A 25,090-nucleotide genomic window follows, 5' to 3' on the forward strand; every position below is an offset into this window, starting at 1 on the left:
AGATATAGGGATTGCTTTCGTCTTTGACATGGCAAATCCACCCCTGTGTGCAGGCGTTCCAAGTTCTGAATAGCGTGCTGCTGTTTTCAGGGAAGAACGGTAGTGAAATGTAAGACTTACCACAGAGAGGTTGAAGACTTTGAGGTCAGAGTAGGTTGTGTACTCGGAAAATGGACCAAAGTTTGCTTCAAGCCACTCGGCGTCACTCTCAATTCCCTGCCGGCAATCTAAGACATGTAGATCAACGTTAGCATAGGTGCAGTTTAGCAAGTCTTATTTTTCATAAATACACATGGGACAAGTCAAGTTCCAATCTCATTCTCTGCGCCATTCAAGCATATTTTTGTCACACTTTCAAATCCACGGACAAGCCCTGCAGAAGCAACATCACGGCACAGTTTACTGTGTCAGCCCTACCTGGCCCGGTGATGACACTGGCAGATTTCCTCAGGTAGCCCAGGAGAACGTATGTGATTCCTTGTCGTCTATGCACCGGTATTGCAGGGAAAGCTCTGGCCATCCCTCTCACACTGCCAAGGGTGAAAAAAACAATACATTTTTACCCAGCCTCCCATTTACATGTAGTTCTTTGGAGCATTGCAGTCTCCTTTGTCTTTGAAATGCTACTCACACGACGTGGTAATTTGTGCAGGTTATGTCTGATGTTGCACTGTTGAGCATCATTGGAGTGAAACTTGGGAGGACGGCAACCAGTTTCAGGTGGAACCAATTGAACCAGTCGCCTTCCTCGAAGTTCGTGAAATAGGGACTGATGATGACGAAGGTCCTATTCATTATGCGATCTCTCACAACAGGTTGGAAATCAGGGACCTGTCAAAGTGCGACACGAGAGGATTTAAACACCCCACAATTTACATGTTGCAAATACACCCTGCATAATTAGCAACTTGGCAAAAATGCTAGAAAGGATGTCATGAAATATTTGATAGGAATGAGTCCCCTACAAGTGGTTTTGAGATTAAGATACATATCCAAGTACTGACTATGCTAGGTTAAAAGCCCAGGACTGTCCTTTCTTCCACGGTGTCAGGGGGTAGCCTACCTTTCCATTGGCTGTCAGTTCTGTCAGGAATTCGTCCACATTTTCCAGAGCATTGCCCTCCTCAAGGCGCTCAAACACAAGGTCGATCTGGGCTGTGTCATTCGAGGCCCCCGAGCTCAGTGTCAACTGTGCCACCTGAGTCGGAGTGAGCACTGACAACGTTTCGGCCTACGAAAGGGAAGCGATATGAAATCAAACAGCAGAAATAGCTGAACCATTGGTAGACACTTCAGTTTGGGCGAAGAATACTTCGACACTTACAATGGAGAAGTTGGGGTTGAGGGCTTGCAAATCCTGCAGGGTTGCGAAGCCAGAGAAGTTGCCGAGGTTTGCCTGTAGCCACTCTTTACTGCCTCCGGTAAATGAGACACAGCCAGGATCTGCAAAGAAGACGGAAACGTAGACGTTGGCGGGGTATTACCAGCACATTCTGTCAAGGCTTTAGCGAACTGAGCTTGAGCGCGTGCCTTTACCTGATGAGTCGTTCCGTGAAAGGAACGGTTTGATGAAATGAGTGAAGACTGCTCGCTGTCCTTCTCTGTCCATTGATGCCCTTTGGCTGCCGAATGCCTGGATGCTAAGATTTGAGAGAAGGCTTTTAACATCTGAACAACTACAACACTGCAGGTTCCTCTGCAATCTTGTTCCACACTGGAGCAATATGTCATGTATTTGCTTACACAGTGTGGTACGTTTGGCAGCTGAAGTCCTTGGAGCTGAGGCAGAGTAGGAAGTTGGTGGATGGAGAGGCCAAAAACGGACGAAGGTTTGTCTTGAACCAGCTGCTGACGAAGTCATCACTCTGCAGTTGTGCCTGGCTGAAGTTGGCAATTCTCACCTCTCCAAGAGCCTCAAGAGCATGTGATAAGGATGAGTTGCTGCTGCTGGGGGCCTAGAATTGGGAAAATCATTTGGTTTGACACACAATTCACACAGGGGAACGCCGTTGTGCTCAAATTGTGGTTTTGGATTTACCGTGGTGGCGAATGACGCAAGAGCCTGGTCGAGTGCAGTAGAAGCCTTTTGGAAGAAAAGCTTCCAGACCTCTACGGGGTATGTACTTTGTCTTTCCAGTGAGCAGTTCATCAGTGCAACCAAGTTGCTGGATGTCAGATGCGTAGCCTTAGAAAAAGAGAAAGAAAGCCACATCTCTCAGAACGTATGGAGATTTGTCTCAGGACGGCAATGTAGCAAAGGCCAAATCTCTCTCTGCCGTTCACGGCTTGCATAAAACAGTCTTACCGAGGAACAGGCATGCTCAGTGATGGTGAAATTGCACAGGGCTTCAGAGGAATTGCCGATTGCCTGGCTTTGTTCAAGTTGCCAGCTGGGAAAAACAATAAAAAGGAAACCATTGTCACCTCAGCTAGATTGTGTAAAAGAAATTCACCTACGCAAACTCCGCGCTGAACAAAACGGTAATTCACCCACCTCTCCACTCCAGCACAGATCAGGTCCTCTGTGAAAAGACAATATTCGTGCGTGAGATATTGTACCTTCAGAATGCGATTTTGTCATCCAGCTTGATATTTCTCGTATGTTACAGACTTACCATTGACCGGGGTCTCCTTGCACTGGAGAAAGGCAAAGCACAATTGTTAGTCCAGTGGCAACGGCTACTTTAAGTGAAAACACCTTAACACAGCCTCCTCAACAGATTTAATGTGCCAAATTCCTTCTGTCTAGATTGCCATCGAAACTGCTGTAACATCCATGTAACGTAGCCATAGAAATGAACTTACCGGGAAGGAATCTGGAGCCGAGCAACCTGTTTGAGAAAAAATGGAAAAGGAAACATGGCATCAATACAGAGTCATTACAGTAGTGCTAATCCTATTTTTCTGAAAAACTTTGTCAGCAGAGCGTTTTGTCACGTACGTTTGAATGTCTCCTGGAGTGCCTCAATGCTTGATGTCACGCCCTGTGAAATGTACAGTGGTAGGGATTTCACACTTTGCCGAAGTCCAGTCAGTCTGAAGGAAGAAAACAGAAATTATTGTGACTTGTCTGGAGCCACAGTTTTATATGATGCATCCCCAAAATGTCTATCTGGGGACCTCAAACCATATCATCTCTTACATAGCTGCGTAGGATGCACAGCTGATGTCACGGGGGATCACCGCCAAAATGCCAGGACGAAGGCTCGCCATCACAGGAGCCAAATTGACCTGGAACCACCGCTCAAAGTCTTCAGGCTCAAAGACTTCAAATTCCGGAGCAAGGGCCGTCAAGGTCAGATTCAGGATGGTGTCTCGTACCTCTGGATTTCTTATGATGGTGATGTTTCTCTGGAAAATAAAAGGGATTCATCTTTCAGTTCAGGAGGACATTTTACCCTTCTGAAATCATTGTAGAAATGAGCGCAAGCTTGGTGACACACCTTTGCACATTAAGTGTATCAGCGCAGCGGTATGTCTCAAGGCATCATAGGCACCGATTCATTCAACAAACTTATCAGAAACTTATCATTTTCAGTCCAATCTTGGCCCCGTATTAGCTTACGCAAAAATTCCTGGAGCCCAGGACAAGTTTACATGGCTTACTTGTCATCCAACTTCATAGGAAAATATGGCAATCTCAAAGTTAAGCATTCACCTGCTTGCTGATGTTTGTAAAAGCCTGGAAAAACTGATTGAGCAGCTCGTTATCAGGGGACTCTGTCAAGCTCCTGAACACCTTCCTTACGATGGCCTCGTCCTCCAAAGCGCCGCTGTCTGGATCTAGGATCAACTCAGCCTTCTGCTTTGCTGAGAGGGATTCCACAAGTGCCACCTGATGACACAAACAAAGCAGATATAGGGATTGCTTTCGTCTTTGACATGGCAAATCCACCCCTGTGTGCAGGCGTTCCAAGTTCTGAATAGCGTGCTGCTGTTTTCAGGGAAGAACGGTAGTGAAATGTAAGACTTACCACAGAGAGGTTGAAGACTTTGAGGTCAGAGTAGGTTGTGTACTCGGAAAATGGACCAAAGTTTGCTTCAAGCCACTCGGCATCACTCTCAATTCCCTGCCGGCAATCTAAGACATGTAGATCAACGTTAGCATAGGTGCAGTTTAGCAAGTCTTATTTTTCATAAATACACATGGGACAAGTCAAGTTCCAATCTCATTCTCTGCGCCATTCAAGCATATTTTTGTCACACTTTCAAATCCACGGACAAGCCCTGCAGAAGCAACATCACGGCACAGTTTACTGTGTCAGCCCTACCTGGCCCGGTGATGACACTGGCAGATTTCCTCAGGTAGCCCAGGAGAACGTATGTGATTCCTTGTCGTCTATGCACCGGTATTGCAGGGAAAGCTCTGGCCATCCCTCTCACACTGCCAAGGGTGAAAAAAACAATACATTTTTACCCAGCCTCCCATTTACATGTAGTTCTTTGGAGCATTGCAGTCTCCTTTGTCTTTGAAATGCTACTCACACGACGTGGTAATTTGTGCAGGTTATGTCTGATGTTGCACTGTTGAGCATCATTGGAGTGAAACTTGGGAGGACGGCAACCAGTTTCAGGTGGAACCAATTGAACCAGTCGCCTTCCTCGAAGTTCGTGAAATAGGGACTGATGATGATGAAGGTCCTATTCATTATGCGATCTCTCACAACAGGTTGGAAATCAGGGACCTGTCAAAGTGCGACACGAGAGGATTTAAACACCCCACAATTTACATGTTGCAAATACACCCTGCATAATTAGCAACTTGGCAAAAATGCTAGAAAGGATGTCATGAAATATTTGATAGGAATGAGTCCCCTACAAGTGGTTTTGAGATTAAGATACATATCCAAGTACTGACTATGCTAGGTTAAAAGCCCAGGACTGTCCTTTCTTCCACGGTGTCAGGGGGTAGCCTACCTTTCCATTGGCTGTCAGTTCTGTCAGGAATTCGTCCACATTTTCCAGAGCATTGCCCTCCTCAAGGCGCTCAAACACAAGGTCGATCTGGGCTGTGTCATTCGAGGCCCCCGAGCTCAGTGTCAACTGTGCCACCTGAGTCGGAGTGAGCACTGACAACGTTTCGGCCTACGAAAGGGAAGCGATATGAAATCAAACAGCAGAAATAGCTGAACCATTGGTAGACACTTCAGTTTGGGCGAAGAATACTTCGACACTTACAATGGAGAAGTTGGGGTTGAGGGCTTGCAAATCCTGCAGGGTTGCGAAGCCAGAGAAGTTGCCGAGGTTTGCCTGTAGCCACTCTTTACTGCCTCCGGTAAATGAGACACAGCCAGGATCTGCAAAGAAGACGGAAACGTAGACGTTGGCGGGGTATTACCAGCACATTCTGTCAAGGCTTTAGCGAACTGAGCTTGAGCGCGTGCCTTTACCTGATGAGTCGTTCCGTGAAAGGAACGGTTTGATGAAATGAGTGAAGACTGCTCGCTGTCCTTCTCTGTCCATTGATGCCCTTTGGCTGCCGAATGCCTGGATGCTAAGATTTGAGAGAAGGCTTTTAACATCTGAACAACTACAACACTGCAGGTTCCTCTGCAATCTTGTTCCACACTGGAGCAATATGTCATGTATTTGCTTACACAGTGTGGTACGTTTGGCAGCTGAAGTCCTTGGAGCTGAGGCAGAGTAGGAAGTTGGTGGATGGAGAGGCCAAAAACGGACGAAGGTTTGTCTTGAACCAGCTGCTGACGAAGTCATCACTCTGCAGTTGTGCCTGGCTGAAGTTGGCAATTCTCACCTCTCCAAGAGCCTCAAGAGCATGTGATAAGGATGAGTTGCTGCTGCTGGGGGCCTAGAATTGGGAAGATCATTTTGTTTGACACACAATTCACACAGGGGAACGCCGTTGTGCTCAAATTGTGGTTTTGGATTTACCGTGGTGGCGAATGACGCAAGAGCCTGGTCGAGTGCAGTAGAAGCCTTTTGGAAGAAAAGCTTCCAGACCTCTACGGGGTATGTACTTTGTCTTTCCAGTGAGCAGTTCATCAGTGCGACCAAGTTGCTGGATGTCAGATGCGTAGCCTTAGAAAAGGAGAAAGAAAGCCACATCTCTCAGAACGTATGGAGATTTGTCTCAGGACGGCAATGTAGCAAAGGCCAAATCTCTCTCTGCCGTTCACGGCTTGCATAAAACAGTCTTACCGAGGAACAGGCATGCTCAGTGATGGTGAAATTGCACAGGGCTTCAGAGGAATTGCCGATTGCCTGGCTTTGTTCAAGTTGCCAGCTAGGAAAAACAATAAAAAGGAAACCACTGTCACCTCAGCTAGATTGTGTAAAAGAAATTCACCTACGCAAACTCCGCGCTGAACAAAACGGTAATTCACCCACCTCTCCACTCCAGCACAGATCAGGTCCTCTGTGAAAAGACAATATTCGTGCGTGAGATATTGTACCTTCAGAATGCGATTTTGTCATCCAGCTTGATATTTCTCGTATGTTACAGACTTACCATTGACCGGGGTCTCCTTGCACTGGAGAAAGGCAAAGCACAAATGTTAGTCCAGTGGCAACGGCTACTTTAAGTGAAAACACCTCAACACAGCCTCCTCAACAGATTTAATGTGCCAAATTCCTTCTGTCTAGATTGCCATCGAAACTGTAACATCCATGTAACGTAGCCATAGAAATGAACTTACCGGGAAGGAATCTGGAGCCGAGCAACCTGTTTGAGAAAAAATGGAAAAGGAAACATGGCATCAATACAGAGTCATTACAGTAGTGCTAATCCTATTTTTCTGAAAAACTTTGTCAGCAGAGCGTTTTGTCACGTACGTTTGAATGTCTCCTGGAGTGCCTCAATGCTTGATGTCACGCCCTGTGAAATGTACAGTGGTAGGGATTTCACACTTTGCCGAAGTCCAGTCAGTCTGAAGGAAGAAAACAGAAATTATTGTGACTTGTCTGGAGCCACAGTTTTATATGATGCATCCCCAAAATGTCTATCTGGGGACCTCAAACCATATCATCTCTTACATAGCTGCGTAGGATGCACAGCTGATGTCACGGGGGATCACCGCCAAAATGCCAGGACGAAGGCTCGCCATCACAGGAGCCAAATTGACCTGGAACCACCGCTCAAAGTCTTCAGGCTCAAAGACTTCAAATTCCGGAGCAAGGGCCGTCAAGGTCAGATTCAGGATGGTGTCTCGTACCTCTGGATTTCTTATGATGGTGATGTTTCTCTGGAAAATAAAAGGGATTCATCTTTCAGTTCAGGAGGACATTTTACCCTTCTGAAATCATTGTAGAAATGAGCGCAAGCTTGGTGACACACCTTTGCACATTAAGTGTATCAGCGCAGCGGTATGTCTCAAGGCATCATAGGCACCGATTCATTCAACAAACTTATCAGAAACTTATCATTTTCAGTCCAATCTTGGCCCCGTATTAGCTTACGCAAAAATTCCTGGAGCCCAGGACAAGTTTACATGGCTTACTTGTCATCCAACTTCATAGGAAAATATGGCAATCTCAAAGTTAAGCATTCACCTGCTTGCTGATGTTTGTAAAAGCCTGGAAAAACTGATTGAGCAGCTCGTTATCAGGGGACTCTGTCAAGCTCCTGAACACCTTCCTTACGATGGCCTCGTCCTCCAAAGCGCCGCTGTCTGGATCTAGGATCAACTCAGCCTTCTGCTTTGCTGAGAGGGATTCCACAAGTGCCACCTGATGACACAAACAAAGCAGATATAGGGATTGCTTTCGTCTTTGACATGGCAAATCCACCCCTGTGTGCAGGCGTTCCAAGTTCTGAATAGCGTGCTGCTGTTTTCAGGGAAGAACGGTAGTGAAATGTAAGACTTACCACAGAGAGGTTGAAGACTTTGAGGTCAGAGTAGGTTGTGTACTCGGAAAATGGACCAAAGTTTGCTTCAAGCCACTCGGCGTCACTCTCAATTCCCTGCCGGCAATCTAAGACATGTAGATCAACGTTAGCATAGGTGCAGTTTAGCAAGTCTTATTTTTCATAAATACACATGGGACAAGTCAAGTTCCAATCTCATTCTCTGCGCCATTCAAGCATATTTTTGTCACACTTTCAAATCCACGGACAAGCCCTGCAGAAGCAACATCACGGCACAGTTTACTGTGTCAGCCCTACCTGGCCCGGTGATGACACTGGCAGATTTCCTCAGGTAGCCCAGGAGAACGTATGTGATTCCTTGTCGTCTATGCACCGGTATTGCAGGGAAAGCTCTGGCCATCCCTCTCACACTGCCAAGGGTGAAAAAAACAATACATTTTTACCCAGCCTCCCATTTACATGTAGTTCTTTGGAGCATTGCAGTCTCCTTTGTCTTTGAAATGCTACTCACACGACGTGGTAATTTGTGCAGGTTATGTCTGATGTTGCACTGTTGAGCATCATTGGAGTGAAACTTGGGAGGACGGCAACCAGTTTCAGGTGGAACCAATTGAACCAGTCGCCTTCCTCGAAGTTCGTGAAATAGGGACTGATGATGATGAAGGTCCTATTCATTATGCGATCTCTCACAACAGGTTGGAAATCAGGGACCTGTCAAAGTGCGACACGAGAGGATTTAAACACCCCACAATTTACATGTTGCAAATACACCCTGCATAATTAGCAACTTGGCAAAAATGCTAGAAAGGATGTCATGAAATATTTGATAGGAATGAGTCCCCTACAAGTGGTTTTGAGATTAAGATACATATCCAAGTACTGACTATGCTAGGTTAAAAGCCCAGGACTGTCCTTTCTTCCACGGTGTCAGGGGGTAGCCTACCTTTCCATTGGCTGTCAGTTCTGTCAGGAATTCGTCCACATTTTCCAGAGCATTGCCCTCCTCAAGGCGCTCAAACACAAGGTCGATCTGGGCTGTGTCATTCGAGGCCCCCGAGCTCAGTGTCAACTGTGCCACCTGAGTCGGAGTGAGCACTGACAACGTTTCGGCCTACGAAAGGGAAGCGATATGAAATCAAACAGCAGAAATAGCTGAACCATTGGTAGACACTTCAGTTTGGGCGAAGAATACTTCGACACTTACAATGGAGAAGTTGGGGTTGAGGGCTTGCAAATCCTGCAGGGTTGCGAAGCCAGAGAAGTTGCCGAGGTTTGCCTGTAGCCACTCTTTACTGCCTCCGGTAAATGAGACACAGCCAGGATCTGCAAAGAAGACGGAAACGTAGACGTTGGCGGGGTATTACCAGCACATTCTGTCAAGGCTTTAGCGAACTGAGCTTGAGCGCGTGCCTTTACCTGATGAGTCGTTCCGTGAAAGGAACGGTTTGATGAAATGAGTGAAGACTGCTCGCTGTCCTTCTCTGTCCATTGATGCCCTTTGGCTGCCGAATGCCTGGATGCTAAGATTTGAGAGAAGGCTTTTAACATCTGAACAACTACAACACTGCAGGTTCCTCTGCAATCTTGTTCCACACTGGAGCAATATGTCATGTATTTGCTTACACAGTGTGGTACGTTTGGCAGCTGAAGTCCTTGGAGCTGAGGCAGAGTAGGAAGTTGGTGGATGGAGAGGCCAAAAACGGACGAAGGTTTGTCTTGAACCAGCTGCTGACGAAGTCATCACTCTGCAGTTGTGCCTGGCTGAAGTTGGCAATTCTCACCTCTCCAAGAGCCTCAAGAGCATGTGATAAGGATGAGTTGCTGCTGCTGGGGGCCTAGAATTGGGAAGATCATTTTGTTTGACACACAATTCACACAGGGGAACGCCGTTGTGCTCAAATTGTGGTTTTGGATTTACCGTGGTGGCGAATGACGCAAGAGCCTGGTCGAGTGCAGTAGAAGCCTTTTGGAAGAAAAGCTTCCAGACCTCTACGGGGTATGTACTTTGTCTTTCCAGTGAGCAGTTCATCAGTGCGACCAAGTTGCTGGATGTCAGATGCGTAGCCTTAGAAAAGGAGAAAGAAAGCCACATCTCTCAGAACGTATGGAGATTTGTCTCAGGACGGCAATGTAGCAAAGGCCAAATCTCTCTCTGCCGTTCACGGCTTGCATAAAACAGTCTTACCGAGGAACAGGCATGCTCAGTGATGGTGAAATTGCACAGGGCTTCAGAGGAATTGCCGATTGCCTGGCTTTGTTCAAGTTGCCAGCTAGGAAAAACAATAAAAAGGAAACCACTGTCACCTCAGCTAGATTGTGTAAAAGAAATTCACCTACGCAAACTCCGCGCTGAACAAAACGGTAATTCACCCACCTCTCCACTCCAGCACAGATCAGGTCCTCTGTGAAAAGACAATATTCGTGCGTGAGATATTGTACCTTCAGAATGCGATTTTGTCATCCAGCTTGATATTTCTCGTATGTTACAGACTTACCATTGACCGGGGTCTCCTTGCACTGGAGAAAGGCAAAGCACAAATGTTAGTCCAGTGGCAACGGCTACTTTAAGTGAAAACACCTCAACACAGCCTCCTCAACAGATTTAATGTGCCAAATTCCTTCTGTCTAGATTGCCATCGAAACTGTAACATCCATGTAACGTAGCCATAGAAATGAACTTACCGGGAAGGAATCTGGAGCCGAGCAACCTGTTTGAGAAAAAATGGAAAAGGAAACATGGCATCAATACAGAGTCATTACAGTAGTGCTAATCCTATTTTTCTGAAAAACTTTGTCAGCAGAGCGTTTTGTCACGTACGTTTGAATGTCTCCTGGAGTGCCTCAATGCTTGATGTCACGCCCTGTGAAATGTACAGTGGTAGGGATTTCACACTTTGCCGAAGTCCAGTCAGTCTGAAGGAAGAAAACAGAAATTATTGTGACTTGTCTGGAGCCACAGTTTTATATGATGCATCCCCAAAATGTCTATCTGGGGACCTCAAACCATATCATCTCTTACATAGCTGCGTAGGATGCACAGCTGATGTCACGGGGGATCACCGCCAAAATGCCAGGACGAAGGCTCGCCATCACAGGAGCCAAATTGACCTGGAACCACCGCTCAAAGTCTTCAGGCTCAAAGACTTCAAATTCCGGAGCAAGGGCCGTCAAGGTCAGATTCAGGATGGTGTCTCGTACCTCTGGATTTCTTATGATGGTGATGTTTCTCTGGAAAATAAAAGGGATTCATCTTTCAGTTCAGGAGGACATTTTACCCTTCTGAAATCATTGTAGAAATGAGCGCAAGCTTGGTGACACACCTTTGCACATTAAGTGTATCAGCGCAGCGGTATGTCTCAAGGCATCATAGGCACCGATTCATTCAACAAACTTATCAGAAACTTATCATTTTCAGTCCAATCTTGGCCCCGTATTAGCTTACGCAAAAATTCCTGGAGCCCAGGACAAGTTTACATGGCTTACTTGTCATCCAACTTCATAGGAAAATATGGCAATCTCAAAGTTAAGCATTCACCTGCTTGCTGATGTTTGTAAAAGCCTGGAAAAACTGATTGAGCAGCTCGTTATCAGGGGACTCTGTCAAGCTCCTGAACACCTTCCTTACGATGGCCTCGTCCTCCAAAGCGCCGCTGTCTGGATCTAGGATCAACTCAGCCTTCTGCTTTGCTGAGAGGGATTCCACAAGTGCCACCTGATGACACAAACAAAGCAGATATAGGGATTGCTTTCGTCTTTGACATGGCAAATCCACCCCTGTGTGCAGGCGTTCCAAGTTCTGAATAGCGTGCTGCTGTTTTCAGGGAAGAACGGTAGTGAAATGTAAGACTTACCACAGAGAGGTTGAAGACTTTGAGGTCAGAGTAGGTTGTGTACTCGGAAAATGGACCAAAGTTTGCTTCAAGCCACTCGGCGTCACTCTCAATTCCCTGCCGGCAATCTAAGACATGTAGATCAACGTTAGCATAGGTGCAGTTTAGCAAGTCTTATTTTTCATAAATACACATGGGACAAGTCAAGTTCCAATCTCATTCTCTGCGCCATTCAAGCATATTTTTGTCACACTTTCAAATCCACGGACAAGCCCTGCAGAAGCAACATCACGGCACAGTTTACTGTGTCAGCCCTACCTGGCCCGGTGATGACACTGGCAGATTTCCTCAGGTAGCCCAGGAGAACGTATGTGATTCCTTGTCGTCTATGCACCGGTATTGCAGGGAAAGCTCTGGCCATCCCTCTCACACTGCCAAGGGTGAAAAAAACAATACATTTTTACCCAGCCTCCCATTTACATGTAGTTCTTTGGAGCATTGCAGTCTCCTTTGTCTTTGAAATGCTACTCACACGACGTGGTAATTTGTGCAGGTTATGTCTGATGTTGCACTGTTGAGCATCATTGGAGTGAAACTTGGGAGGACGGCAACCAGTTTCAGGTGGAACCAATTGAACCAGTCGCCTTCCTCGAAGTTCGTGAAATAGGGACTGATGATGATGAAGGTCCTATTCATTATGCGATCTCTCACAACAGGTTGGAAATCAGGGACCTGTCAAAGTGCGACACGAGAGGATTTAAACACCCCACAATTTACATGTTGCAAATACACCCTGCATAATTAGCAACTTGGCAAAAATGCTAGAAAGGATGTCATGAAATATTTGATAGGAATGAGTCCCCTACAAGTGGTTTTGAGATTAAGATACATATCCAAGTACTGACTATGCTAGGTTAAAAGCCCAGGACTGTCCTTTCTTCCACGGTGTCAGGGGGTAGCCTACCTTTCCATTGGCTGTCAGTTCTGTCAGGAATTCGTCCACATTTTCCAGAGCATTGCCCTCCTCAAGGCGCTCAAACACAAGGTCGATCTGGGCTGTGTCATTCGAGGCCCCCGAGCTCAGTGTCAACTGTGCCACCTGAGTCGGAGTGAGCACTGACAACGTTTCGGCCTACGAAAGGGAAGCGATATGAAATCAAACAGCAGAAATAGCTGAACCATTGGTAGACACTTCAGTTTGGGCGAAGAATACTTCGACACTTACAATGGAGAAGTTGGGGTTGAGGGCTTGCAAATCCTGCAGGGTTGCGAAGCCAGAGAAGTTGCCGAGGTTTGCCTGTAGCCACTCTTTACTGCCTCCGGTAAATGAGACACAGCCAGGATCTGCAAAGAAGACGGAAACGTAGACGTTGGCGGGGTATTACCAGCACATTCTGTCAAGGCTTTAGCGAACTGAGCTTGAGCGCGTGCCTTTACCTGATGAGTCGTTCCGTGAAAGGAACGGTTTGATGAAATGAGTGAAGACTGCTCGCTGTCCTTCTCTGTCCATTGATGCCCTTTGGCTGCCGAATGCCTGGATGCTAAGATTTGAGAGAAGGCTTTTAACATCTGAACAACTACAACACTGCAGGTTCCTCTGCAATCTTGTTCCACACTGGAGCAATATGTCATGTATTTGCTTACACAGTGTGGTACGTTTGGCAGCTGAAGTCCTTGGAGCTGAGGCAGAGTAGGAAGTTGGTGGATGGAGAGGCCAAAAACGGACGAAGGTTTGTCTTGAACCAGCTGCTGACGAAGTCATCACTCTGCAGTTGTGCCTGGCTGAAGTTGGCAATTCTCACCTCTCCAAGAGCCTCAAGAGCATGTGATAAGGATGAGTTGCTGCTGCTGGGGGCCTAGAATTGGGAAGATCATTTTGTTTGACACACAATTCACACAGGGGAACGCCGTTGTGCTCAAATTGTGGTTTTGGATTTACCGTGGTGGCGAATGACGCAAGAGCCTGGTCGAGTGCAGTAGAAGCCTTTTGGAAGAAAAGCTTCCAGACCTCTACGGGGTATGTACTTTGTCTTTCCAGTGAGCAGTTCATCAGTGCGACCAAGTTGCTGGATGTCAGATGCGTAGCCTTAGAAAAGGAGAAAGAAAGCCACATCTCTCAGAACGTATGGAGATTTGTCTCAGGACGGCAATGTAGCAAAGGCCAAATCTCTCTCTGCCGTTCACGGCTTGCATAAAACAGTCTTACCGAGGAACAGGCATGCTCAGTGATGGTGAAATTGCACAGGGCTTCAGAGGAATTGCCGATTGCCTGGCTTTGTTCAAGTTGCCAGCTAGGAAAAACAATAAAAAGGAAACCACTGTCACCTCAGCTAGATTGTGTAAAAGAAATTCACCTACGCAAACTCCGCGCTGAACAAAACGGTAATTCACCCACCTCTCCACTCCAGCACAGATCAGGTCCTCTGTGAAAAGACAATATTCGTGCGTGAGATATTGTACCTTCAGAATGCGATTTTGTCATCCAGCTTGATATTTCTCGTATGTTACAGACTTACCATTGACCGGGGTCTCCTTGCACTGGAGAAAGGCAAAGCACAAATGTTAGTCCAGTGGCAACGGCTACTTTAAGTGAAAACACCTCAACACAGCCTCCTCAACAGATTTAATGTGCCAAATTCCTTCTGTCTAGATTGCCATCGAAACTGTAACATCCATGTAACGTAGCCATAGAAATGAACTTACCGGGAAGGAATCTGGAGCCGAGCAACCTGTTTGAGAAAAAATGGAAAAGGAAACATGGCATCAATACAGAGTCATTACAGTAGTGCTAATCCTATTTTTCTGAAAAACTTTGTCAGCAGAGCGTTTTGTCACGTACGTTTGAATGTCTCCTGGAGTGCCTCAATGCTTGATGTCACGCCCTGTGAAATGTACAGTGGTAGGGATTTCACACTTTGCCGAAGTCCAGTCAGTCTGAAGGAAGAAAACAGAAATTATTGTGACTTGTCTGGAGCCACAGTTTTATATGATGCATCCCCAAAATGTCTATCTGGGGACCTCAAACCATATCATCTCTTACATAGCTGCGTAGGATGCACAGCTGATGTCACGGGGGATCACCGCCAAAATGCCAGGACGAAGGCTCGCCATCACAGGAGCCAAATTGACCTGGAACCACCGCTCAAAGTCTTCAGGCTCAAAGACTTCAAATTCCGGAGCAAGGGCCGTCAAGGTCAGATTCAGGATGGTGTCTCGTACCTCTGGATTTCTTATGATGGTGATGTTTCTCTGGAAAATAAAAGGGATTCATCTTTCAGTTCAGGAGGACATTTTACCCTTCTGAAATCATTGTAGAAATGAGCGCAAGCTTGGTGACACACCTTTGCACATTAAGTGTATCAGCGCAGCGGTATGTCTCAAGGCATCATAGGCACCGATTCATTCAACAAACTTATCAGAAACTTATCATTTTCAGTCCAATCTTGGCCCCGTATTAGCTTACGCAAAAATTCCTGGAGCCCAGGACAAGTTTACATGGCTTACTTGTCATCCAACTTCATAGGAAAATATGGCAATCTCAAAGTTAAGCATTCACCTGCTTGCTGATGTTTGTAAAAGCCTGGAAAAACTGATTGAGCAGCTCGTTATCAGGGGACTCTGTCAAGCTCCTGAACACCTTCCTTACGATGGCCTCGTCCTCCAAAGCGCCGCTGTCTGGATCTAGGATCAACTCAGCCTTCTGCTTTGCTGAGAGGGATTCCACAAGTGCCACCTGATGACACAAACAAAGCAGATATAGGGATTGCTTTCGTCTTTGACATGGCAAATCCACCCCTGTGTGCAGGCGTTCCAAGTTCTGAATAGCGTGCTGCTGTTTTCAGGGAAGAACGGTAGTGAAATGTAAGACTTACCACAGAGAGGTTGAAGACTTTGAGGTCAGAGTAGGTTGTGTACTCGGAAAATGGACCAAAGTTTGCTTCAAGCCACTCGGCGTCACTCTCAATTCCCTGCCGGCAATCTAAGACATGTAGATCAACGTTAGCATAGGTGCAGTTTAGCAAGTCTTATTTTTCATAAATACACATGGGACAAGTCAAGTTCCAATCTCATTCTCTGCGCCATTCAAGCATATTTTTGTCACACTTTCAAATCCACGGACAAGCCCTGCAGAAGCAACATCACGGCACAGTTTACTGTGTCAGCCCTACCTGGCCCGGTGATGACACTGGCAGATTTCCTCAGGTAGCCCAGGAGAACGTATGTGATTCCTTGTCGTCTATGCACCGGTATTGCAGGGAAAGCTCTGGCCATCCCTCTCACACTGCCAAGGGTGAAAAAAACAATACATTTTTACCCAGCCTCCCATTTACATGTAGTTCTTTGGAGCATTGCAGTCTCCTTTGTCTTTGAAATGCTACTCACACGACGTGGTAATTTGTGCAGGTTATGTCTGATGTTGCACTGTTGAGCATCATTGGAGTGAAACTTGGGAGGACGGCAACCAGTTTCAGGTGGAACCAATTGAACCAGTCGCCTTCCTCGAAGTTCGTGAAATAGGGACTGATGATGATGAAGGTCCTATTCATTATGCGATCTCTCACAACAGGTTGGAAATCAGGGACCTGTCAAAGTGCGACACGAGAGGATTTAAACACCCCACAATTTACATGTTGCAAATACACCCTGCATAATTAGCAACTTGGCAAAAATGCTAGAAAGGATGTCATGAAATATTTGATAGGAATGAGTCCCCTACAAGTGGTTTTGAGATTAAGATACATATCCAAGTACTGACTATGCTAGGTTAAAAGCCCAGGACTGTCCTTTCTTCCACGGTGTCAGGGGGTAGCCTACCTTTCCATTGGCTGTCAGTTCTGTCAGGAATTCGTCCACATTTTCCAGAGCATTGCCCTCCTCAAGGCGCTCAAACACAAGGTCGATCTGGGCTGTGTCATTCGAGGCCCCCGAGCTCAGTGTCAACTGTGCCACCTGAGTCGGAGTGAGCACTGACAACGTTTCGGCCTACGAAAGGGAAGCGATATGAAATCAAACAGCAGATATTGCTGAACCATTGGTAGACACTTCAGTTTGGGCGAAGAATACTTCGACCGCAGTCGGCACTTACAATGGAGAAGTTGGGGTTGAGGGCTTGCAAATCCTGCAGGGTTGCGAAGCCAGAGAAGCTGCCGAGGTTTTCCTGTAGCCACTCTTTACTGCCTCCGGTAAATGAGACACAGCCAGGATCTGCAAAGAAGACGGAAACATAGACGTTGGCGGGGTATTACCAGCACATTCTGTCAAGGCTTTAGCGAACTGAGCTTGAGCGCGTGCCTTTACCTGACGAGTCATTCCGTGAAAGGAATGGTTTGATGAAATGAGTGAAGACTGCTCGCTGTCCTTCTCTGTCCATTGATGCCCTTTGGCTGCCGAATGCCTGGATGCTAAGATTTGAGAGAAGGCTTTTAACATCTGAACAACTACAACACTGCAGGTTCCTCTGCAATCTCGTTCCACACTGGAGCAATATGTCATGTATTTGCTTACACAGTGTGGTACGTTTGGCAGCTGAAGTCCTTGGAGCTGAGGCAGAGTAGGAAGTTGGTGGATGGAGAGGCCAAAAACGGACGAAGGTTTGTCTTGAACCAGCTGCTGACGAAGTCATCACTCTGCAGTTGTGCCTGGCTGAAGTTGGCAATTCTCACCTCTCCAAGAGCCTCAAGAGCATGTGATAAGGATGAGTTGCTGCTGCTGGGGGCCTAGAATTGGGAAAATCATTTGGTTTGACACACAATTCACACAGGGGAACGCCGTTGTGCTCAAATTGTGGTTTTGGATTTACCGTGGTGGCGAATGACGCAAGAGCCTGGTCGAGTGCAGTAGAAGCCTTTTGGAAGAAAAGCTTCCAGACCTCTACGGGGTATGTACTTTGTCTTTCCAGTGAGCAGTTCATCAGTGCGACCAAGTTGCTGGATGTCAGATGCGTAGCCTTAGAAAAAGAGAAAGAAAGCCACATCTCTCAGAACGTATGGAGATTTGTCTCAGGACGGCAATGTAGCAAAGGCCAAATCTCTCTCTGCCGTTCACGGCTTGCATAAAACAGTCTTACCGAGGAACAGGCATGCTCAGTGATGGTGAAATTGCACAGGGCTTCAGAGGAATTGCCGATTGCCTGGCTTTGTTCAAGTTGCCAGCTGGGAAAAACAATAAAAAGGAAACCATTGTCACCTCAGCTAGATTGTGTAAAAGAAATTCACCTACGCAAACTCCGCGCTGAACAAAACGGTAATTCACCCACCTCTCCACTCCAGCACAGATCAGGTCCTCTGTGAAAAGACAATATTCGTGCGTGAGATATTGTACCTTCAGAATGCGATTTTGTCATCCAGCTTGATATTTCTCGTATGTTACAGACTTACCATTGACCGGGGTCTCCTTGCACTGGAGAAAGGCAAAGCACAATTGTTAGTCCAGTGGCAACGGCTACTTTAAGTGAAAACACCTCAACACAGCCTCCTCAACAGATTTAATGTGCCAAATTCCTTCTGTCTAGATTGCCATCAAAACTGCTGTAACATCCATGTAACGTAGCCATAGAAATGAACTTACCGGGAAGGAATCTGGAGCCGAGCAACCTGTTTGAGAAAAAATGGAAAAGGAAACATGGCATCAATACAGAGTCATTACAGTAGTGCTAATCCTATTTTTCTGAAAAACTTTGTCAGCAGAGCGTTTTGTCACGTACGTTTGAATGTCTCCTGGAGTGCCTCAATGCTTGATGTCACGCCCTGTGAAATGTACAGTGGCAGGGATTTCACACTTTGCCGAAGTCCAGTCAGTCTGAAGGAAGAAAACAGAAATTATTGTGACTTGTCTGGAGCCACAGTTTTATATGATGCATCCCCAAAATGTCTATCTGGGGACCTCAAACCATATCATCTCTTACATAGCTGCGTAGGATGCACAGCTGATGTCACGGGGGATCACCGCCAAAATGCCAGGACGAAGGCTCGCCATCACAGGAGCCAAATTGACCTGGAACCACCGCTCAAAGTCTTCAGGCTCAAAGACTTCAAATTCCGGAGCAAGGGCCGTCAAGGTCAGATTCAGGATGGTGTCTCGTACCTCTGGATTTCTTATGATGGTGATGTTTCTCTGGAAAATAAAAGGGATTCATCTTTCAGTTCAGGAGGACATTTTACCCTTCTGAAATCATTGTAGAAATGAGCGCAAGCTTGGTGACACACCTTTGCACATTAAGTGTATCAGCGCAGCGGTATGTCTCAAGGCATCATAGGCACCGATTCATTCAACAAACTTATCAGAAACTTATCATTTTCAGTCCAATCTTGGCCCCGTATTAGCTTACGCAAAAATTCCTGGAGCCCAGGACAAGTTTACATGGCTTACTTGTCATCCAACTTTATAGGAAAATATGGCAATCTCAAAGTTAAGCATTCACCTGCTTGCTGATGTTTGTAAAAGCCTGGAAAAACTGATTGAGCAGCTCGTTATCAGGGGACTCTGTCAAGCTCCTGAACACCTTCCTTACGATGGCCTCGTCCTCCAAAGCGCCGCTGTCTGGATCTAGGATCAACTCAGCCTTCTGCTTTGCTGAGAGCAGGTCCAAAACCTCGTTCTGTGGATTCATAACATAATTTTGTTTTCATCAACATGTTAACCTTTCTACACAGAGAAGGATAACACAGGACGCTATTTTAATGAAGTCATAGAATAATAGACTACTCACTGTAGAGAAATTGCTATTAAATCTCTTAAGATCCTGAAGACTTGCAAAGATTGAAAACTTTCCAAGGTTTCTCCATAACCATTCCGCACTTCCATTCACATTTTGTGTGCATCCAGGCTCTGTAATTTATTGTAAAATATTAAAAGGTTTCAAAACAATATATTTTTTTATGGCCAACAAAATCAGTTTTGACTGGTCATTTTTGGAATATTCTTGCCTTTTAGTCATTGATGTGTATGCCATGTATGCATGTATTTTCTCATTTCAAAAGAATTTCTATGTTTTCTGACTTTCTCCGTCCATCTTTCATTGAAGTCATGCGCATTTACATTTAATACAGCTTTTGATATATTCCTCAAAGTTAGCAAAACATGTCCACATATTTGAGGAGGTCATATTACTTGATATAACTGATTTCAGATCAAAAAGATCATCTTCGGTGTAAAGATACTTTCTAAATGAACTAGGTCACATCTAGTTCAACAAGGTTGTTGTAGTTGTTTGTATGATGAAAACTTTTAAAAGCTCTGATGCTACATTATGAGATCAGTACAATGATGAGGGTTACTTGCATTACCACTGTTTGCATTCTTCACATACAATCACCAAACCAGGTGGCTTTAAATTTGTCAGTCTGGAATCTGATTTATTTAAATAAATTGAAACACTTTTGTCACCCAACTATGTAATATAACATACACTATTTATAATCTAAAGTAATTATCAATATGTGTTTTGACATATTGAAATATTACCATGCATTTGGAATACATAGTGACCAGTCACCACATCTATTATAATAGATAACAGTAACATTATCAGCTCATCCCAGTGCTATGTGGGAGAACTGATCTATTGGTGCTGTGTAAATAAAGTAAAAAAAGTGGCAGAAGTTTATTTTATTCTATCATGTGTTAATCCTTCAGGCTATAAGTTATATTATAAAACTGGTCAGATATTAATTGCTAAAATATTGGTGCAAGGTGATCACAAACAGCAGATGTCAATGAGACACAATGCAAAAATATCCCCACTTCCAGTGTAGAAAGGAAGTTAAATGACAAAATTAAGGAGTCAAAGCACTTCCCTGTTGCTGAAATGCATAAGGTCAACATTATACACCCTTTGATTCATTTTCATTTCACACATTTAGCACATATTCTTCATCTTTTTACCTGGTAAATTCTTTCTTGACAGGTAGACTTGAATGAAGTGTATGTAGATAAGTTTTCTCTCCATTCTTTGAGAAGTCTCCACTTCGTTGCTCATAGCCTCAATCCTTGAAAATACACTTTCATTATACTTTCTCTCACAAGAACAAATATGTACAGTATATCATAAGTCACAAAATAGGAACATTAACCTTAGTCCTACCAACTGGGATACCCGCAGACCCCAGAGGTAAACTTTTTGTCATATCTGACAGGTGCTTTATTCTATTATTCCAACTTTTCATCACTCTGTTAATCATTTTTTTCCTAATGACGTCATATCATTGTTTTCTGTTTCTGTTTTAATTAGAGCTTTTTTTTAAAATACCAATGTATTGGGGTCCTGGGGGACCCCATTCAAAATTCCACCAATGCAGTTTTAATAGATGGAACTATTTACTGAGTTTGTGTTTGCCATGATTGGGAATTTAAAGTATCACATACTATCAGGGGGATAGGGGTACTCTGTGAGTCATTTTGAAGGAGATAGACAGATTTCCTCATGTGGGTGGGATAAAAGCTACAATTTGTATTAAAGAGAAGTATATATTTTCATTTACACAGTATGTAAATTAACTGTAACTTTCCTAAAATAATAAGAATCTGTTTTTATTACATAACTAATAATGTTTTGAGAAAAAACATTTTGGTATGATGGTTATTTCTTACAGTAATTTATTCTTGGGGTCTCCAGGGACCCCAGTTGGTGGTCCTTATATGTTAAATATATTGGTTGGATGAAGGTCCAAAAGCATGTCTACAAGACAGTAAGTATTTTTGAACACCTTCTTAATTTCTATGCATTACTGAACTCTTACAGAGCATGTTATTTTGTAACCGCAATCGAGGTAGGCCCATTGATAAAGCAACAAGAGAGGGGGCCAGATTTACTATGGCATGTCCCAAAGACATTTATGAAATAGTCATTGCATGTCATTTGTGCGAGTGTTTGCAAGGTGTCCCTCTCTCCTAATTGCATATGCATTTAAGGGAGTGTTGTGAAGATAGGAGGGGACAAGTTCACTTACATTTCTTGGAAAGAACTGCAGGTGAAGTTCTGACTGCTCAGCTGGACCAGGAAGTTTTTGTCGACATAGGGCAAAAGTGGAGCCATCTTAACTGAGAACCACAGTCTGATGAATCTTGAGTCAGTGTGGTTACCCAGTCTTAGACTGTCCAAAACTCCAAATATATCCAGAACATTGAATCCAGACTCATTGGTGCCCTGTTATAAAACAAAGTTGTAATGAACCTTTTTCCAAAAGCAGTAAAACATATTTTTCATATCAACATCTTGAGTACAGGAAACTCAAAATTGTAAATAGGTGTTAATTGCTGTATAATAGTGAGCTTGCTATTAGGAAATGTAGTTACTTTCCAACAATAGTGTTAGCCCACCACCAAACATTAAGACTTAAGAGTCAATATACTATCACTCCTGAATTGATTGATATATATTTTAGTATAACAGAGGGCACAACACTATATCTAATCTAAGTTATTAATGTTTTCTATGCAAAATAAAGATATTTTCATAAAAATCTTTAATTCATCACTTATGAATGTGGCTATACTTTACTTAGAATAGGAATTGGCCCACTGAACTTAAACAGGTAAAGTCTGATGCCACAACACTATTTATGATTCTGTAGGAACATAATGGTTCCACAGTCATTAGATTTTGCCCCCACTTTAGTCACTTTTGAGTATAAAACTGGATACTATTTTAACAAATCTCAATTAGTTTTTGTAGACATTTGCTAATGTCTGACTTTTGATGTTCCCTGCAAATGGAAGTGGGTGTATGTGTTTGAATAGGCTTGTTGGGCACCGAGGGCTTAATTTGTCAATAATTAAACTCAATTGAATTCCAAAATATAACAAAAAGTGGGGACTATTGATAAATGTGGCCAATTTTTTTACCAGGTCAAAGAAGACTTTTAAAGTAGACTCCACAATCCGTCTGAGATTTCGTTCCAACTCCCTGGACTTGTCTTCTAGTAAGCTTCCATTTTTACCCCTTTTACAGGATATTTCACTGGCCAGTGAGTCCACTGCAGCAGAAATCTAGGGAGAATGAAGATGCAATACACACCAGCATGGAAGTGACTGTTCTGGCTTAATGTTAGCAACTGAACACAAGGGGGTGTCATTTATCAAGACTGCACAGTGGTGACTTTCAAGAGTTACTCAGATTTATTGGTTTATGGGGCATTTTGAATTTCCTTGTTCCTGCTACTTATGTGAATTCTATAACACTTACTCTGTGAGTTGCATCTCGTAGATTTTCTGCATCGCAGGTTTCCTGGAAACCATTGCTTGGAGTGGTAGTTTTGCTTTTAGACGAAAATAGAATGGTGTAACAGAAATTAAATCTTGAACACTAAAGTAAACAATTATATTCTTGCTGAACATTACCATGAATAACAATTTTAACAGTGTTATCTAAAATTTGCATACTGACCTGTTTTCAGTTGTCAGTGGACCTGGCCATACAAATATAAATAACATTGTGATTTATTACACTCTCATATATTTAACAGTCATTTTATTTATTATCATGATATTATAAACGTTTAAGGTTTCTCCTTACCTGATGTTGTATTTGACTGGAATACAAAATTATAGAAAAACACATTCATTCAATATGTTATACAGATGAGACATACAAAACTGAGTGTGACGATGCAAGAAAAACAAAACAAAAAACAAATAGACTTACGCTTGCAGAGACCAGTGTTGATATACATACTGAGGGAATGAAAAAAAACATTGCTTATTTAAATATCATGTGTACCATCAAAACAGTAAGTGAACCTCATCTGAATTTTGGTAGAGTACAATAAAAAAGGGGACACTTACCAACTCCAAGAGTTGAGAGTAGCAGAACTGAAGTTCTGGGCCCCCCCATTGTGAGGACACTGCTCTGTTTACTTCTTTATTCGCACACCATAAGTGACCTTTAATTTATGTTGTTGCAATTTGAGAAGAAGAATAATACTACAGAAAAGGAAAATAATCATAGTCAAGTACTGTATGTGCATCCCTTGGCAGTTTTGAATGATGAGGAAAAAAACAATTTGGAATAATACCAATAATAATTTTGACACTGTATTGTATGAAAACAATGTGGACAAAATATTAGTAACACCTTTCAGTATAATGCAGGAAAACAAGTACAGCCTCAAAACTAAAACATGTGGTCAACTAATACTCGAACAATTAAAGTAGTAATCACAAAAAAAACATTTTAAGTATTGCATTGCATTACATCCAAAAGGTGTCTCTATTTTTGTGGTCAGAAATTTCAGTTTCAATAAAAACTAAAATCTAATGTGCAAAAAGTACAATCGTTTAATTTTAAATGGTAGCACTCATATTTTAATTCTCTCATATTTCACATAATATCTCAGTTTTAATATTTCAATTGTATTTACATTTTCAATAGAAATTAAACATGAAGGTAGAAAATACCATGAAACAACATTTTGAATGGATAATTGAGCTCACTCAACACTTAAGTAATAAGTTATATCAAGCAATTTATATTTAGTAAACAATATTCATTGCAAGACCCATGCTTTGTCAGCTATATACAATCAAAAAATGATAACTGTGAAGTGATCTTAGTTGCTTAGAATAAATTATTTTACCTATTCCTAAACAGTAAAAAGAAGTTATGAGAATTCACCAATTATTTATTTCAGTACATCTACTTTAAAGATTAACAGGGATAGCAGATTATGTCAGACAAACTGATACATGATAGATCTACAACAGGTTGAGCTCACCTCTCTATCTCCTTTGCCAGTGTCAGTGACAAGTGAGGATTGCAATCAGGGGTGAGGCAGGTATATACCAGGTGGAGCACACAAATCATAGCTGAACTTCAGAAATGAGGCTGTAACAAAAGTGTGAACACATTTCTCAGAAGGTTTGGTAGGAAGGTGGAAAATTCCATTATGATAAAATCAGTACATTGTGAAAGCTTGTCACTCTGATTTATAATTAGATTAATACATAGCACAATATAAAACACAGAAATTATGGGCTATGTCTTTCATAGATGGTCATTATTATATTACTATTATTATTGTTTTTGTTTATAGAAATGCAATTGCTTTGTATAATAGTTAACTGATAATTCCCCATATCTAAATGACAAAACAGATCATTTGTGCCTTCCAAAACAACCAATATGATGAGTCAGTCATGGTTAAGGTTAGGTAAACAACACCATCATGGTTAAAGTTAGGGAAAGTTTGCCTTTACGATCAAGATAATCCAAAGTTAATTGTTGTTAGGGGATCAGACTGCCATCTTTGATCCCCCCGAACCCTTTCCCTAACACCCTGTCTACAGTACACAGGATGGACTTTAGCCTTATATTTCTGTGTCCATCTGACAGACCAAATACACTTTATTTTTAATCAATGCAGCTGTCTACATTGGTGTAACAGCTTGCACTTCACTAATACTTTACATGAACAACTGCCACATGAAACATTTGTTTTAG

At 43.5% G+C, this 25,090-nt stretch overlaps 1 protein-coding gene across 1 annotated transcript in view; it reads right to left on the reverse strand.

The window, feature by feature from the left end:
- LOC121881599 overlaps positions 1-19,519 on the reverse strand; it is a 69,916-nt gene extending 50,397 nt beyond the window's left edge. Inside the window, exons 1-75 of the mRNA XM_042389468.1 lie at positions 19,076-19,519; positions 18,560-18,768; positions 18,359-18,453; positions 18,223-18,248; positions 18,033-18,054; positions 17,912-17,939; positions 17,723-17,807; positions 17,456-17,602; positions 17,161-17,372; positions 16,954-17,057; positions 16,742-16,860; positions 16,471-16,638; positions 16,039-16,238; positions 15,825-15,937; positions 15,528-15,634; positions 15,212-15,388; positions 14,696-14,904; positions 14,495-14,589; positions 14,359-14,384; positions 14,172-14,193; positions 14,051-14,078; positions 13,862-13,946; positions 13,595-13,741; positions 13,300-13,511; positions 13,093-13,196; positions 12,881-12,999; positions 12,620-12,787; positions 12,188-12,387; positions 11,974-12,086; positions 11,677-11,783; positions 11,361-11,537; positions 10,845-11,053; positions 10,644-10,738; positions 10,508-10,533; positions 10,321-10,342; positions 10,200-10,227; positions 10,011-10,095; positions 9,744-9,890; positions 9,449-9,660; positions 9,242-9,345; positions 9,030-9,148; positions 8,769-8,936; positions 8,337-8,536; positions 8,123-8,235; positions 7,826-7,932; positions 7,510-7,686; positions 6,994-7,202; positions 6,793-6,887; positions 6,657-6,682; positions 6,470-6,491; positions 6,349-6,376; positions 6,160-6,244; positions 5,893-6,039; positions 5,598-5,809; positions 5,391-5,494; positions 5,179-5,297; positions 4,918-5,085; positions 4,486-4,685; positions 4,272-4,384; positions 3,975-4,081; positions 3,659-3,835; positions 3,143-3,351; positions 2,942-3,036; positions 2,806-2,831; positions 2,616-2,637; positions 2,495-2,522; positions 2,306-2,390; positions 2,039-2,185; positions 1,744-1,955; positions 1,537-1,640; positions 1,325-1,443; positions 1,064-1,231; positions 632-831; positions 418-530; positions 121-227 (exon numbers count right to left, since the gene is read on the reverse strand). Coding sequence (XP_042245402.1) covers positions 121-227; positions 418-530; positions 632-831; positions 1,064-1,231; positions 1,325-1,443; positions 1,537-1,640; positions 1,744-1,955; positions 2,039-2,185; positions 2,306-2,390; positions 2,495-2,522; positions 2,616-2,637; positions 2,806-2,831; positions 2,942-3,036; positions 3,143-3,351; positions 3,659-3,835; positions 3,975-4,081; positions 4,272-4,384; positions 4,486-4,685; positions 4,918-5,085; positions 5,179-5,297; positions 5,391-5,494; positions 5,598-5,809; positions 5,893-6,039; positions 6,160-6,244; positions 6,349-6,376; positions 6,470-6,491; positions 6,657-6,682; positions 6,793-6,887; positions 6,994-7,202; positions 7,510-7,686; positions 7,826-7,932; positions 8,123-8,235; positions 8,337-8,536; positions 8,769-8,936; positions 9,030-9,148; positions 9,242-9,345; positions 9,449-9,660; positions 9,744-9,890; positions 10,011-10,095; positions 10,200-10,227; positions 10,321-10,342; positions 10,508-10,533; positions 10,644-10,738; positions 10,845-11,053; positions 11,361-11,537; positions 11,677-11,783; positions 11,974-12,086; positions 12,188-12,387; positions 12,620-12,787; positions 12,881-12,999; positions 13,093-13,196; positions 13,300-13,511; positions 13,595-13,741; positions 13,862-13,946; positions 14,051-14,078; positions 14,172-14,193; positions 14,359-14,384; positions 14,495-14,589; positions 14,696-14,904; positions 15,212-15,388; positions 15,528-15,634; positions 15,825-15,937; positions 16,039-16,238; positions 16,471-16,638; positions 16,742-16,860; positions 16,954-17,057; positions 17,161-17,372; positions 17,456-17,602; positions 17,723-17,807; positions 17,912-17,939; positions 18,033-18,054; positions 18,223-18,248; positions 18,359-18,453; positions 18,560-18,768; positions 19,076-19,264 — 9,072 coding nt within the window. The 5' untranslated portion in view covers positions 19,265-19,519. The remainder of the gene's footprint in view (positions 1-120; positions 228-417; positions 531-631; positions 832-1,063; positions 1,232-1,324; positions 1,444-1,536; positions 1,641-1,743; positions 1,956-2,038; positions 2,186-2,305; positions 2,391-2,494; positions 2,523-2,615; positions 2,638-2,805; positions 2,832-2,941; positions 3,037-3,142; positions 3,352-3,658; positions 3,836-3,974; positions 4,082-4,271; positions 4,385-4,485; positions 4,686-4,917; positions 5,086-5,178; positions 5,298-5,390; positions 5,495-5,597; positions 5,810-5,892; positions 6,040-6,159; positions 6,245-6,348; positions 6,377-6,469; positions 6,492-6,656; positions 6,683-6,792; positions 6,888-6,993; positions 7,203-7,509; positions 7,687-7,825; positions 7,933-8,122; positions 8,236-8,336; positions 8,537-8,768; positions 8,937-9,029; positions 9,149-9,241; positions 9,346-9,448; positions 9,661-9,743; positions 9,891-10,010; positions 10,096-10,199; positions 10,228-10,320; positions 10,343-10,507; positions 10,534-10,643; positions 10,739-10,844; positions 11,054-11,360; positions 11,538-11,676; positions 11,784-11,973; positions 12,087-12,187; positions 12,388-12,619; positions 12,788-12,880; positions 13,000-13,092; positions 13,197-13,299; positions 13,512-13,594; positions 13,742-13,861; positions 13,947-14,050; positions 14,079-14,171; positions 14,194-14,358; positions 14,385-14,494; positions 14,590-14,695; positions 14,905-15,211; positions 15,389-15,527; positions 15,635-15,824; positions 15,938-16,038; positions 16,239-16,470; positions 16,639-16,741; positions 16,861-16,953; positions 17,058-17,160; positions 17,373-17,455; positions 17,603-17,722; positions 17,808-17,911; positions 17,940-18,032; positions 18,055-18,222; positions 18,249-18,358; positions 18,454-18,559; positions 18,769-19,075) is intronic.
- Between the last annotated feature and the right edge of the window lie 5,571 nt (positions 19,520-25,090).

Source organism: Thunnus maccoyii, chromosome 16, assembly GCF_910596095.1.
Source record: "Thunnus maccoyii chromosome 16, fThuMac1.1, whole genome shotgun sequence".
NCBI classification, from domain to species: Eukaryota; Metazoa; Chordata; class Actinopteri; order Scombriformes; family Scombridae; genus Thunnus; species Thunnus maccoyii.